Here is a 12,252-nt window from a genome sequence, read left to right as displayed (position 1 = left end):
AACTTGTGAGAGTTGTGAATAAGTAATTATCTCTCCATGACATTTCCTTCCTTAGGCTCTCTGCAGACAGGGACTTCAGTGAAAGTCCTATTAATTCACCGAACAGGTACATTTTCACACCACATTCTTCCTGCTAGCAAGGGTGTCAATTAGATCTTTGTTAAAACTACTTTGTGTAGAAAAACAAATCCCCTACTGACAAAAAATTATATTTAAGCCTATCAGAGCAACATACTGTACTAACAAAAGCTTTGCCTAGCCAATTGTTTTATGGTGGTGAGCACAGAGAGGATATAAATTCTGTTAACACCATAAATGTCTAGTAGTGTGAAAGGGTTTGACTTGTTCAACAGAAAATGAGTTCAAGTACTGTTTATAATAGTTAATTTTGCAGAACAGTGGGCACATGAATAACGAATGAGTTGATGAGCAAAGCGTGGCTTTTGACAACCGCTGAACAGATTCACAAGCAGGAGCCTAAGCCTTTAGTGTAGCATTTGCCACAGCAAGCACGTAAATTAAAATGGGTAAATCTTTAACCACAGATGGTAGACTGGAAGGGAGCATAACTGATTTCATATTCCTGAAGAGGGGCTCAGTTTCCAAAATCTTGCTTTATCAGTAGTACCTCATGCACAGAGATGGATTCTCTGGAAGTTTAGGCTGCAATCCTAACCCTGCAAAGTGATGGATGCAGGCACACCTATACACCCATTTGAAGAGTCAGTGAGTGAAAATTCCTTCCCCCAGCTCTGGGCCTAGCCCATGTGCAGTTGCACCATATATGTTCTTCTGCTGTCCCCTGCAAACTTTGTATTTTGAGGGTTGGAGAAGATGTCCCGGTAGATTTGACTGCTGAGCAACCCACAGGCCCTGGAACAGCTCTAATTTATGGCAAGGGGCACAATAGTGTCAACAGGCCCAGAATCCCAGCAGCACCAAGTCAACTGTAATCCTGAACTGCCATGGACAACGTGTTCTTTGGTACAGCTTTTAGAAACTCGATCCCTGCATCTCTTTGCAGGATTTGGGGCCTTAATTAGATTTTCTTACTAAGAGATAAGACTTCAGGCATCTTTACTTCCACTCTTTTGTATTATATTTATGGGATTTTTCTAATACTTATATTTTGTAACTTTTCTCTTTGCAGCACAACACTTAGGTTAAAACAGATACATCCCTCCCCTATATCTGTGCTGGATACACATGTACTTTTCCTTTGTTTTACATGCTATTTGAATCATGAAGGACCCACTTTTCTCCCTCAGATATGGATTTTACCCCTATCTATTGGTTAAGAACCTCTCTCATTAATTTCCCATTCCCCTTTGACTTCAATGGGTGCTGGATTATATCTTTTCACTTTGTCAAACTATGCCACTGTTTCATTATAGACTTTTATCAATTTCACATGGGAACCTTTCCTTTAGTGTCTTGTGAAAGCACATAAAATTTGTAATGGTAAGCAATTAAAATTAGGTGGTTTAAATGCACATGCTTCTATTACTCATTTTGCACAGAAGGTTTATGAAAATGTTATAACAGGCTTCCTGCTGTAGAATGGCATTACTAATAATAAAATGAAACAACATATGTATACATATGGCTACAGGATTTCTACAATCTTTTTAAAAAGTTTTAATTGTGTTACTTTAAATATTAGGCTACAAACCACAAGAGATTCAGTTCCAGGGTTCAGACAGTCAAACATGGGAAAAACATCCTCCCATGAATATTAAACTATATATAGATTTATGCTCTTAAACATCTTAATAAAGAAGAACCATTCTTAATTTTGTGACTGAGGTGGTAATTTTGACATTCTTGCTAAAGATGGGGCAAAATTGGGTATTAAGAAAATAAAACATTGAGAACACGGCTTAACTGTGATTTAAGTTTTCTCCACATTATTTCTAATTGATAAATTCCCCAATTTTAAAATCTCTCTGTCATTTTGGTGTTGGAAGTAATTCAGTTTATTATTTATTGTTACTAACAATAGAAAGATTTTACATCCTAAGACAATGGGCACAACCAATCCCTCATGTAAAGATGAGAGGTAAAGCCCTCTGTTTACTGGCCTCTTCCCACCCTTTATTACTCTGTTGAGGAAACATTTAGCTCTTGGAGCTTTTCACTTAGATAGGTCGTGTCTGCTTCAGTTAGACTTTCCGAGTCTGTTAGACTTTCCAGGAACCTGGTTCCTGCGCAGGCCTTTCCAGTCACTGGGTCTATGACATTTCCAACCTTGAAAACAATCTCAGCCAGTTCATGTTTCACATTTTTGGTTCTCCGCTCAGGCAAAGCTTTCAGAAGAACAATGTCTCCAACGGCACATTGCTGCAGTGGATCATGAGCGAAATAAGTTTTTCGCTTGTTAAAGAACTGTTGGAGAGAAGAAGAAAAGGAAACCCAGGCATTAGGACTCAAAACTAAAAGCGATGACCACTAAACTTATGTTCAAAAGCAAAACGAATTGGAAGTTTTGCTATCAGGCTGGTAGTGCAGGTATGCATAACTAACTGGGTTTTTGCCCAAGCAAAGCCACTGGTAGATGCATATGGTATAATGGTAGAACTGGGCAAATGTTACATTTGCTCTTCTTCACCCAGAGTAAGTCTTTGGCCCTAGTACTGTCACTATTCACCAATCTCTGACTCATCAACTCCATTCTTGACCGCTAGTTGCCTCTGGTTTATCATCTCAGTCCCTCCCATGCTTAAGATGCACCAGAATGATACTGCATCACATTAAGCAAAAATGGTTTATCAAGGCTCTTCCAAGTCTAATAATAATTTGTATAAACGGCAGAGGGGAAGAGGTCAGGAAACTATATAATTCTCATCCTTCTCAATACACCCAAGTCCCTATCCCTATGGTATTAGTGTTGCACCAATATCTCCCATATGAGCACATTTTAGTCCAGTTTTAGTAACTTTAATTGTCTGGGGAAAATATCAGGATCCAGACTATATCCCTTGAGAAGATTATGTAAATTATGATTGAAAAGTTGTGGAAAATGCACACTAAAACAGAAAAGTGTCAATTACAAATCTAACCTACCTTCTTTTATCTTGTAAACTGCAGAATTGACTAAAGGAAGCATGGTTTCTCTTGAATCTAGTCTTTAATAATAACTGAGGGGGGCTTGCCTTATAAATAGTCTGATTATTTTATATTGATAAATCTAAATTGATTCAGTGGTTCAAATGTTGAATAAGTAACTGCAGAAATTATTCTTTAGCAAAGTGGTTAGGAAAAAGATATACTAGGCAATTATTTTAATATCACCATATACAAAAAACTATTTTATAACTTCAAGCTTTCAAAATGGAGCAAAAGCCCAGAAACTTATAAAAATTTTTAAAAGGACTTTTCAAAAATCAAAGCACGAATTAATAGTCCACTTTCCCAGCTCAGATTAAAATGCGTGTTAACAGAAACATTCAAGGAAATGCATTTAATGGATAATCTGATATGGCAAATTTTATGTTCTTACACTGGTTTTCCTTTCTATGCAGTCATATTCAGAGCCAAATTCCCATCCAATGTTCTTAATTAGTTAACAATGTAAACAGTTTACAATGAAATCCTACTATTTCAGAGAGTCAATACAATTTTCTATGACAGTGAATATGAAAATGATCTTGCAAAGTACGCTGGTGACCAGACCTTACCTTTAGTAAATAAGGATCCAGCACAAGCCTTGTGACTCTCACTTTGGCAGTTTTATGCATTTTAGTTCCAATTACTTTCCCTATTATCCATTTTGCATGGACAGCTCCACGTAGTCCAGACATTGTTTAGCTATGATCATCCAGTGCCTGGAAAGAAAACTACAATGTTACTTCATTAAAAAAAAAAATGAAGTGGTTTCTGTTCAGTGCCAAAATGACAAACCTGGTCCCAAACCAATCTCTGGCCAGGTCTACACTGCGACTTTAAATCGGTTTAATGGCCGATATACCGATTTAATGCTGTATCCGTTCACATGACGTCGTCATTAATATCGATTTTACCGCCTCCTTAAATCGATTTCGGAACTCCTCCCAAACGAGAGGAGTAGCGCTAAACTGATAGTTGATAACTGCGGATTAAGGGTCGTGTGGAGGAAATCGACGTTATTGCTCCGGGCGGTAACCCAGATGCACCACTGACCGCTCTGGACAGCAATCTGAACTCAGATGCAGCGGGCAGGTAACAGGAAAAGCCCTGCGAACTTTTGAATTACATTTCCTGCTTGTCCAGCGTGGAGCTCTGATCAGCACGGCTGGCGATGCAGTCTCAAATCCAAAAGAGCTCCAGCATGACCGTACGGAGATACTAGGTTTGATCGCTGTATGGGGAGACAAATCTGTTGTATCCTGCTCCGTTACAGAACACGAAATGCAAAGCGTTTGAATAAAAACTGCAGGATCACAGCGCTGCGTGACAAGCGTAACGGGACCAGAGACTCAAATGGACGCTCATGAAGGGAGGGAGGGGTACTGAGGACTCCCGCTATCCACAGTCCACAGCAGTCCTGAAAAATTTCATTCTTGGCGAGCTCCAAATGTCTGTAGTTCAAACACAGTGTCTGGCGTGGTTCAGGGAACAGCTCCTCAGTTATTCCCCCCCCACCAAGTGAAAAAAAGGGAAAGATTGCGTGTCAGTGGCGTTTGCTCATGCACTACGAAAAAGGCGCCAAAGGGTTGTCTGCTCCTCACAAAGGGAGGGGGTAGGCTGTACCCCAGCCATCGGGCAATGTTTTCTGCCCATCAGGCACTGTGCTCTCAAACGGAATGGGAATATGGGATAGCTGAGGAACAGCTAACCACAGTGCACCGCTCCTTAAATCGATGGTAGCCTTGGACAGGACGCAAGCAATCGATGTTGTGATGCACTGTGCGGACCGAAACCCGATTTTTATAACATCGGTTTTGTATATCGGTTTAAACTACTTCGAATTAATCGTGCAGTGTAGACATAGCCTCTTTTTAATCTTAGAAGGGGTGAGGCACAGACAGCATCAGTTCAAATTTCCCCACATTCCTCTTTCTCCCTTGTATCAAAACCTACAAGTAGGGTGTAAATGTATGTCAGCCTCTACACCAATTTTGAAGACAGCAACTGAGGTAGTGATTTCAGGGGCGTAGACTTGGACCCCTTGCGTCCACTGAAAAGGAACTGCACCCAATCATTTCTATGGCCAAATAGCGTCTGATTAAAAATGCTGGGTCCAAATTCGTAACCTAGAAATGAAAATTAATTACGTAATATGAACCTAATCCATATCCAATACTGTTCTTGTCTTACCCTTCTTTGGTATCTTCACTATAATCCCTTACAATTTACCTAACATATGAATAGAATGATGTAGAAAGAAACTCCCAGAACCAAACAACAAAAGCCCAAACAAAAACAGAATGCTTTATGAAATATTCCAGTTTTAGGGATAAAATATTGTACATATGTCTATATTCCATGATTAGGATTCAGAAACTGAAACTTGAAAAAGATGTCATGATACTTTCAAGATGCACTGGAGGTTAACTAAGTTGCATGTTTTTTTTCTCACATCAGATGCATCATGAAAGATTACTTTTAAAATTAGTTCGCTGTTCAAATAGAGCGTGGAATATACACAGTCTTCTCTAAACAGGGAAGAGTTCTACAATTGCCATTACCTTGATGAGCCCTAAAGGAAACTACGTCTTCAGAAATAAACTCGGGTAATTTTAAAATGATTAGTTCACTAAACCCACTCCCCTTGAGAAATAAACTTTTGCTAAAGAACATTGTCACTAAAGGGTTTCTAGTGCTGGCAGTGTTGTTTGGCTAGTTATTCCGACTAACCAACAAAGCAGAAATAACATGCCTGTATACATAATATACAGAGGTGGTGCATTACTTTTATGCTACATACTCAGCACGAGAAAAGTAGATAATACGTTTAGGAAATACAAAAGTAGAGAATGTGTATCTGAAGTCCCAAGCCTGAGAACGGCTGCTAACGCGAACAAGTTTTTTACTTGTCACAGACCTTGGCAATTCCAGCCACAAACATTAATGGACAAAGAAAATAGCATATGCTTTCTGACACTTTGTGCCACTTGTTGTGCATGTATGCTTGCTGAAAGTCCCCAAACCTTGGAGATACCTTTCCTCTCATATTTTTACTGTGTCTCTCATACACTACAAGATAAACAAACAAAAAAGCACATTGTCAAACAAGAGTTAACAGCAGATCTTCTCTGCACATTGATGTGCGCATAAAAGTTAATTCTAAGTTGCATGGTCTGTGGTTGGAGCATTACACGGAGGGTCAGGATCTGGGTGCTATTTCTGCCACAACTTGTTGAGTGAACAACAGGACAAGTAATTTCTGTTAAATTAGCTCATTAGGATAAGTCATACAGCATGTTTGAAAGCTGTATGCACTAGGCGTTTAAAGGCAATTCACGAGATCACTGGGAGGGAAAGCGTTGCTGCCAGCGAGCCCAGATCCTGTACAAGTATTTAGCCACCTACATCTCCGATGTTCTGAATAACCTAATATAGCAGACGTCACTGGGGAAGGATACCTTTAGGGACGAAACTGTTTATGAAGGGACTAGAAATACTCTAACAGCACTGTAGTGGCCTGTCCTGAGAAGCCCCCAAGCGTTCCCTGCGAGCCTCCCTGCCCCAGAGCCCCCTCTCTCCCCCACCTAGGAGCCCTACCGCCCCCCCCCGCCCTCGGCAAATGCCAGCCCCAGAGCCTGTCACACCCCGGGGCCGCTCCCCCGACCCCAGCGCCGAGCAGAGGCTCGAGACCCTCCCCCGCGGCTGTAGGCCGCGCACCGCTCGCGGGCTGTGCCAGCTGAGTAGGGCCCGAACGGCCAGCTCCTCACCCGCCAGCACTCCCGACCCACCTCAACCGCTGGCAGAGGAGGAGGAACCAGTGCCGGAAGAGGCGGAGCCAAACCCGGAAGGGATGTGCTGCCCCTGAGGGCCGGCAAGGGGGCGTGGCCAACCGTTGTAGAGGAGGGGGAGGGGCGATTTAAAGGCGTAGGGCTGCGCCGGGATAGTAGAGTTGCCCCTGTTCTCAGGGGAGGAGAAAAGGAGGCCCCCGCTGTGGCAGTGGGGGGAGTAGCATCGCTCCCTGCCTTCTCCTGGGCTAGTCGCACACGGGGATTAAAATGAGCTGGAACAGGAGAGGAGCTTGGGTTGCAGCCCCTCAGGCAGGGGAGGGGGAGCTCTATTGCTTGTAATAAAGGGGAATCTGGGCTCAACTTCAACCCCTGCACCTGAACAATAGGGTGCGCCTACGTGGGGGCGGGATGGAGGCCTGGTTGTGTGGGGTGGCTGGACGTGGGGGGTTGGAGTGGGGCTGCTGGAATGCTCTGAGGAGAGGGACAGGGAAGAAGAGGCAATAAGACCTGAGGAGATGTTGCATCTTGCCTTCTAGGAACATCACGTAACCACCAGCGTGCTCTTGCGGGGTGTTTCTGGCAAGTACTGTCCATTTACCCACATTTTGCCACCTCCAGAGGTGGTTTAGGATTTTGTGCTTGCGCCCCCTGCAGTGTGGTCGGCCCTGGTGGCAGGCAGAGAAGTTATGTCTTCTTAATTTCCTTTGCTGCCCAGTACCGGGGAACTACTTTCTACAGCAGAGGGGAGAACACAGTCTTGTGTCATGGACCATTCTAACCCTACCATTCCTTGCCCCCTTTCCTATCGGGGCCAGCATTGAATCAAGTCATGATTCGAGCAGTCACAAAACTCCTCTCACAGATGAGTATGAGTAGAGCTGGTTGAATTCTTCATTATGATTAACTTAGCTGAAGATTCTGTCAAATTATTCATCATTACATTTTTCATTATTCAGCCATGAGTGTATTTTGTGGATCCCTGGTTGGAGGTGCCCAATGAGATGAAGATGTAAAGGTGTAGGAACTGAGGTGCCTTGTTCCATTTCACCAGAGTCCCTGTTAAGAACTGTGCTTAAATAAAATACCCCTTTGTTTTATTGTGAAATGGTGTCCTTTTGCACCTCAGGAAAGCAGAATCTGATGAAATGGAGGCCTTTCTCAGAGGGGTTTTTTGGACCTCTGCTCATTCTCAGACCAAATCAGATCAATAGGCCAAATTTTGCTGTTATACTTGTATAAAAGTTTATATTGGTGTAACAGACACAGGGGAGTTTGGTCTATTGTCCTTGTTTATCCATTTCCTAGTAGAATTTGGATATTTAAGAAATTGACTTATACTATAGCTCAACTCTAAGGCCTGGTCCACAACTAAAATGTAGGTGGATCTAGCTATGTTGCTCAGCAGTATGAAAAACTCACACCCCTGAGAGATGTAGTTAAGCTGACCTAAATCCTGCTAGGTCAATGGAACTATCTACCATTTTTGGAAGGGTGGATTAACTACAGCAATGACAAAACCCTTCTATTGCTGTAGCACACATCTACACTACAACACTATGGTGGCACAATTGCGGAGTTATAGCCCTAAGAATGGCAAGGGATAGCCTTGGTGAGTCTTTGCATTCTGGGCAGTGTGCTTTTGGCAGCTTGTTAGTACTGTTACCCCCATCCCATTTCTTTGGCTTTTCCTCCGATTTGGGGCTAGCTGAACTGCATTCAGTTTTGTTTCTGAGTAACTTTGGGTCTGTGAATATATTGGCCATTGCCCATTTACAGCCCTACTCTCTTTAGATTTTATCATCTCATCACATGTCACCACAGCAGGAAGTAGCAAGAGGCAGGGTGGTGTTTACCTATGAAGAGTACCCAGCACAGTTTCCATTTTTTAAGGTGGTTGGCTGTTTTGAGGTGAAGCTATTCGTTGTGATTGGGGATCCTGTCAAAATAATACGATGAAATATCTTTAAAAGAGTTGTGACACTCTGCCACAGTCTCTGATCAGTTTTTACATATGTGTGTATCAGGATTTACAGTCTCCTCCCTGAAGCACTCATCTTTTAAGGTCTTGCTGCTTAAACTGCAGTGAACGGAAAATCGGGGAGGAGTCTAGCCAGCACAGTCAGGAAATGGTTAACAGCCATTCATATCACCTGGAAAAGCAATTCTTTGATTTGTCAGAGGGGGCTAACATGCTGCAACTCATAGGAAACAAAGGAAAGGGAAGCAATATTAAACGTGAGCCTAGATCTTCATTTCAGTGACAGAACTGAGGAGTGAGGCTGGACTTTGATGTGTGCTGCAAAATGTGGAATTTGGGATTGAAAGTAATTTTTTTGTCCTATCTCGGTTCAGAGAGGAAACAGGGAAATAAATCTGGTTCCAACTGGAGAACTTAGACTCACGAGAAGTTATCTGAGAGGTAAGGAAATTATTTATATCTCACTCACATGTTAAAAATAATATTTAAGCAAATCAGGGTGGGGAGCACAGATAGTAATCTCTAAATTAAAGGTTTTTTGTAAAAGAAACAAAACACCATTTATCTCTTAACTGTCTGCATTCTGTTTATTTTTACTAATTTCTGGTCTTAAAGTATAGAAACTTGGGAAACAGGAAAAACTGATGAGGCAGTAGAACTTGTGAATAAAAGTTGCAGTAAATACTTCAGTGATGATGAAGGCAAGAACCTTTCAAATTAGACAGTGTTTCTGTCAATATAGTGCTTTTAAAGTACTCTGCTCCTTTTATTGCAGGATCTCAAAGTGCTTCACAAACCTTAATTCATTAAACACCATTTCAGTGCCTGTGAGGCACGAATTTGGTGCTTGTGAAAAGAGTTTATTAGACATACCTGAAGATTGTCATGGTTATTCACAGATCACATACAGCACAGTCACTGCCCCACCAATGTGCTTGAATCCTAATCTGAAAGAATTAATCCTAATTAAAAGATGATCCTTCTTGGCTCATTCATTTCTTGCTTTATGTGCTGAGAAAACAAGGTTGCCAATTAAAGAGGTGTGTGTGTGTGTGTATGTCTCACACACATATGTGGATGCTCTTCCTCTTGGATGTGTGAGTGTGAGAGAGACACACACATATACACACACTTGGATTTGGACTGAGACTGCCAAACTGTGATCTAGCTGGTAACACTTCTACTCACTATCTGTATCAGCCAGAGCTGGACTAAAGGAAGTGCCATATAGGTGAAAGCGTTTATATCCCATATACAGTTTCATGAACAATCCAGTTACCTTGATAGTACTAAATTGAAAGTGAATAAAACTCAGCTTCTTGGTAGGGTTAACTACAGCAGCTTTGGTTGAGATCTTTTGATATCCTGGTTTCTGTAATTTAATTATCTCTGGTTTATTATGACTAGCAGGATTACTGATTCCACATGTTTTTCCAGTTCTGGTTTAGCTTGATGTCATAAGTCTAATGATCTGGATTGTTGACACTTATGATAAGCTCTTCAGAGCAGTGACATGTTCTGTTTTATATGTCTGTAAAGTGCAATGCACACCTATGTGCTGTAGTAATAAGCTGTAATCCTTGCACCACTCCTGCAAGAGTTGCTTTGCCAGTTCTTTCTGCTGCTATTTTCCTTTATCATTCTTCATCCTGATCCCTTGGTCCAGGTGCTAGTTTTTGGGTTTGTCAATAGGCTGTAGCAGGTAGGAAGAGGACTGTAGTCCAGTGAGGAGTGGTTGCTTGGGTCAGTTCTGGAAGTTCAGAGTGCTTAGCAAACCACTTTCCTCAGTGAACTTGGTGAAAGGTGGGGCCATTATCGTTTCGTTCCAGTCATTACATTAGATCACTGCATTTCAATTTCCACCTTTCAAGCAGAGCTTATGTCATGAGTTATGAGGGGGAGGAGGAAGCCCTGGAAATTCACCTCTTCTCCATGGTTCCTTGGCTCTAAAATGTCAATAATTTCCTACCCAGCCAATGACTGTGTTTTTCACCTCACCCTCTCTACATATCTGCTGTGGCTTGCATTGTTATTTACTAAATATTATGACATGCTTCTGTTTATCACAATTTATAGCTTTTGTCGCTCCTGGAATTTCCTAAATAAATCATTGGAACTCAGTGAAGGAGATCATATCTTGATAAAAGTTGCCCATGAGTCACTGTCCAAAGTGGTTATTACTAGCAAGAAAACTTGACACTGTTTACCATTTTGTATTTCACAAAGGATTTCAGAACCTGATTATGCTGGCTGCAAGGTTTCTCTTATTTGAAAAGGTTCCTTTGTTGCTAAGGGCCTGACTCTTCTCTCACTTAAAAGGGTTTTAAACTGGTATTACTCCATTAAGGCTCAGTAGAGTTACTCTGGATGTAAATTGATGTGAAAAAAATCAGCAGTGGGTCCTTGGATTAATCATTGCAGAAAAACTCTCTTCTTACAGTTCCTCAGAGTAGGTCTGGTTGAAACTAGGAAATTCCCTTTACTGAGAAATTCTGACATTTTAAAACTTGAGGCTGTGTAGTAATTTTTGTTGTCAGAAGGGGGTCGTGGTGCAATGAAGTTTGAGAACCCTTGGATTAGTGACTTCAAAGTATAGTTAAAAACAGATTAGGTAACTCCTTGCCCTCTTGTCTCTAGCTACTGATTCTCTGTCTCTGCAGGACTAGGGGTAGAAGGTTTCATTCCCCTGTTTCACTTTAGTTCCACTGGCATCCAACAGTCATCTCCTGTACCAGTGCTAAGTACGTCTTCTGTAATACTCTATATGTGTTGTACTTTGTGGAAGTATTAGTTACTTTTACAAAAGGAAAAGCTGTGTAGATATATACTAGACACACAAAGGTACGATTACCATCATGTGCACTGGTCACATCTAGAACAGCTTGGAGGATTGAGGCCTAAAATGGTATCAAAGTAATTAAACTGTTGTTTTCATATAGCTTCAGTTCAGATCCTTACTGAGACTTATGATGGTGGCTGAGCTGGCAAAATGTTAATGTCATCTTTTGACAGAAGTACAACTTTGTATACTAAATACAGAGGCAGTATACTGTAGTGGTTAGAATGCAGGCTCATTGGTTGGATTGGTTAGACTGGTGAAAAGTGGTTGCACCCCTCTCTCCTCCAGGAAAATACTTCCAGTGCAGGGATCGTTCTGGAGGTGTGAGTGAGAGGGTTTGGCTAGGGCACGTCTGTGTCCCAGCTGTTCCTCAACCAGGTTACAGCACATCTGCCTTACAGCCAAGGCACAACTTGGCAGTGCTGATCTGTGCCTGAGCCTGAACCAGTCTCCAGCAGCCTCAAGATTGGGAGAGTGTGAGCCCTGTCCCCATGATTTCTGCAGTGGTCTCAGTGCTGGTGCAGGATCGATTCTTCATTGAG

The 12,252-nt window shown here is 41.9% G+C and overlaps 2 protein-coding genes across 13 annotated transcripts in view; one reads left to right on the top strand and one right to left on the bottom strand.

The window, feature by feature from the left end:
• Positions 1-1,625: 1,625 nt before the first annotated feature.
• MRPS17 (mitochondrial ribosomal protein S17) lies at positions 1,626-3,938 on the bottom strand. The gene is made up of 2 exons (XM_032774482.2): positions 3,678-3,938; positions 1,626-2,385 (listed from the first exon to the last, which is right to left on the bottom strand). Exons 1-2 carry the CDS (start codon positions 3,798-3,800, stop codon positions 2,098-2,100), a joined length of 411 nt encoding a protein of 136 aa, XP_032630373.1. The 5' UTR covers positions 3,801-3,938; the 3' UTR covers positions 1,626-2,097.
• A 3,155-nt stretch (positions 3,939-7,093) lies between these two features.
• The window catches only part of LOC116821320 (merlin-like), a 30,948-nt gene continuing 25,789 nt past the window's right edge, over positions 7,094-12,252 (top strand). For 6 of the 12 annotated variants that reach the window (XR_004372878.2, XR_004372877.2, XM_032774416.2 and 3 more), the window contains exons 1-2: positions 7,776-9,312; positions 11,532-11,612. The gene's annotated coding sequence lies outside the window, so the exon portion shown is untranslated. The other 6 variants (XM_075073943.1, XM_075073940.1, XM_032774408.2 and 3 more) reach the window with 6 other exon arrangements.

The sequence above is a fragment of the Chelonoidis abingdonii genome, chromosome 20 (assembly GCF_003597395.2).
Source record: "Chelonoidis abingdonii isolate Lonesome George chromosome 20, CheloAbing_2.0, whole genome shotgun sequence".
Classification (NCBI taxonomy): domain Eukaryota; kingdom Metazoa; phylum Chordata; order Testudines; family Testudinidae; genus Chelonoidis; species Chelonoidis abingdonii.
The sequence above is the reverse complement of the archived record's forward strand: the minus strand, read 5'-3'. Positions and strand labels throughout refer to the sequence as shown.

Coding starts and splice junctions, on each gene's coding strand:
- MRPS17 (XM_032774482.2), bottom strand. CDS start 3,800: ATGTCTGGACTACGTGGAGCTGTCCATGCAAAATGGATAATAGGGAAA. Junction 2,386..3,677: donor TGGATCCTTATTTACTAAAG/GTAAGGTCTGGT, acceptor TCTCTCCAACAG/TTCTTTAACAAGCGAAAAAC.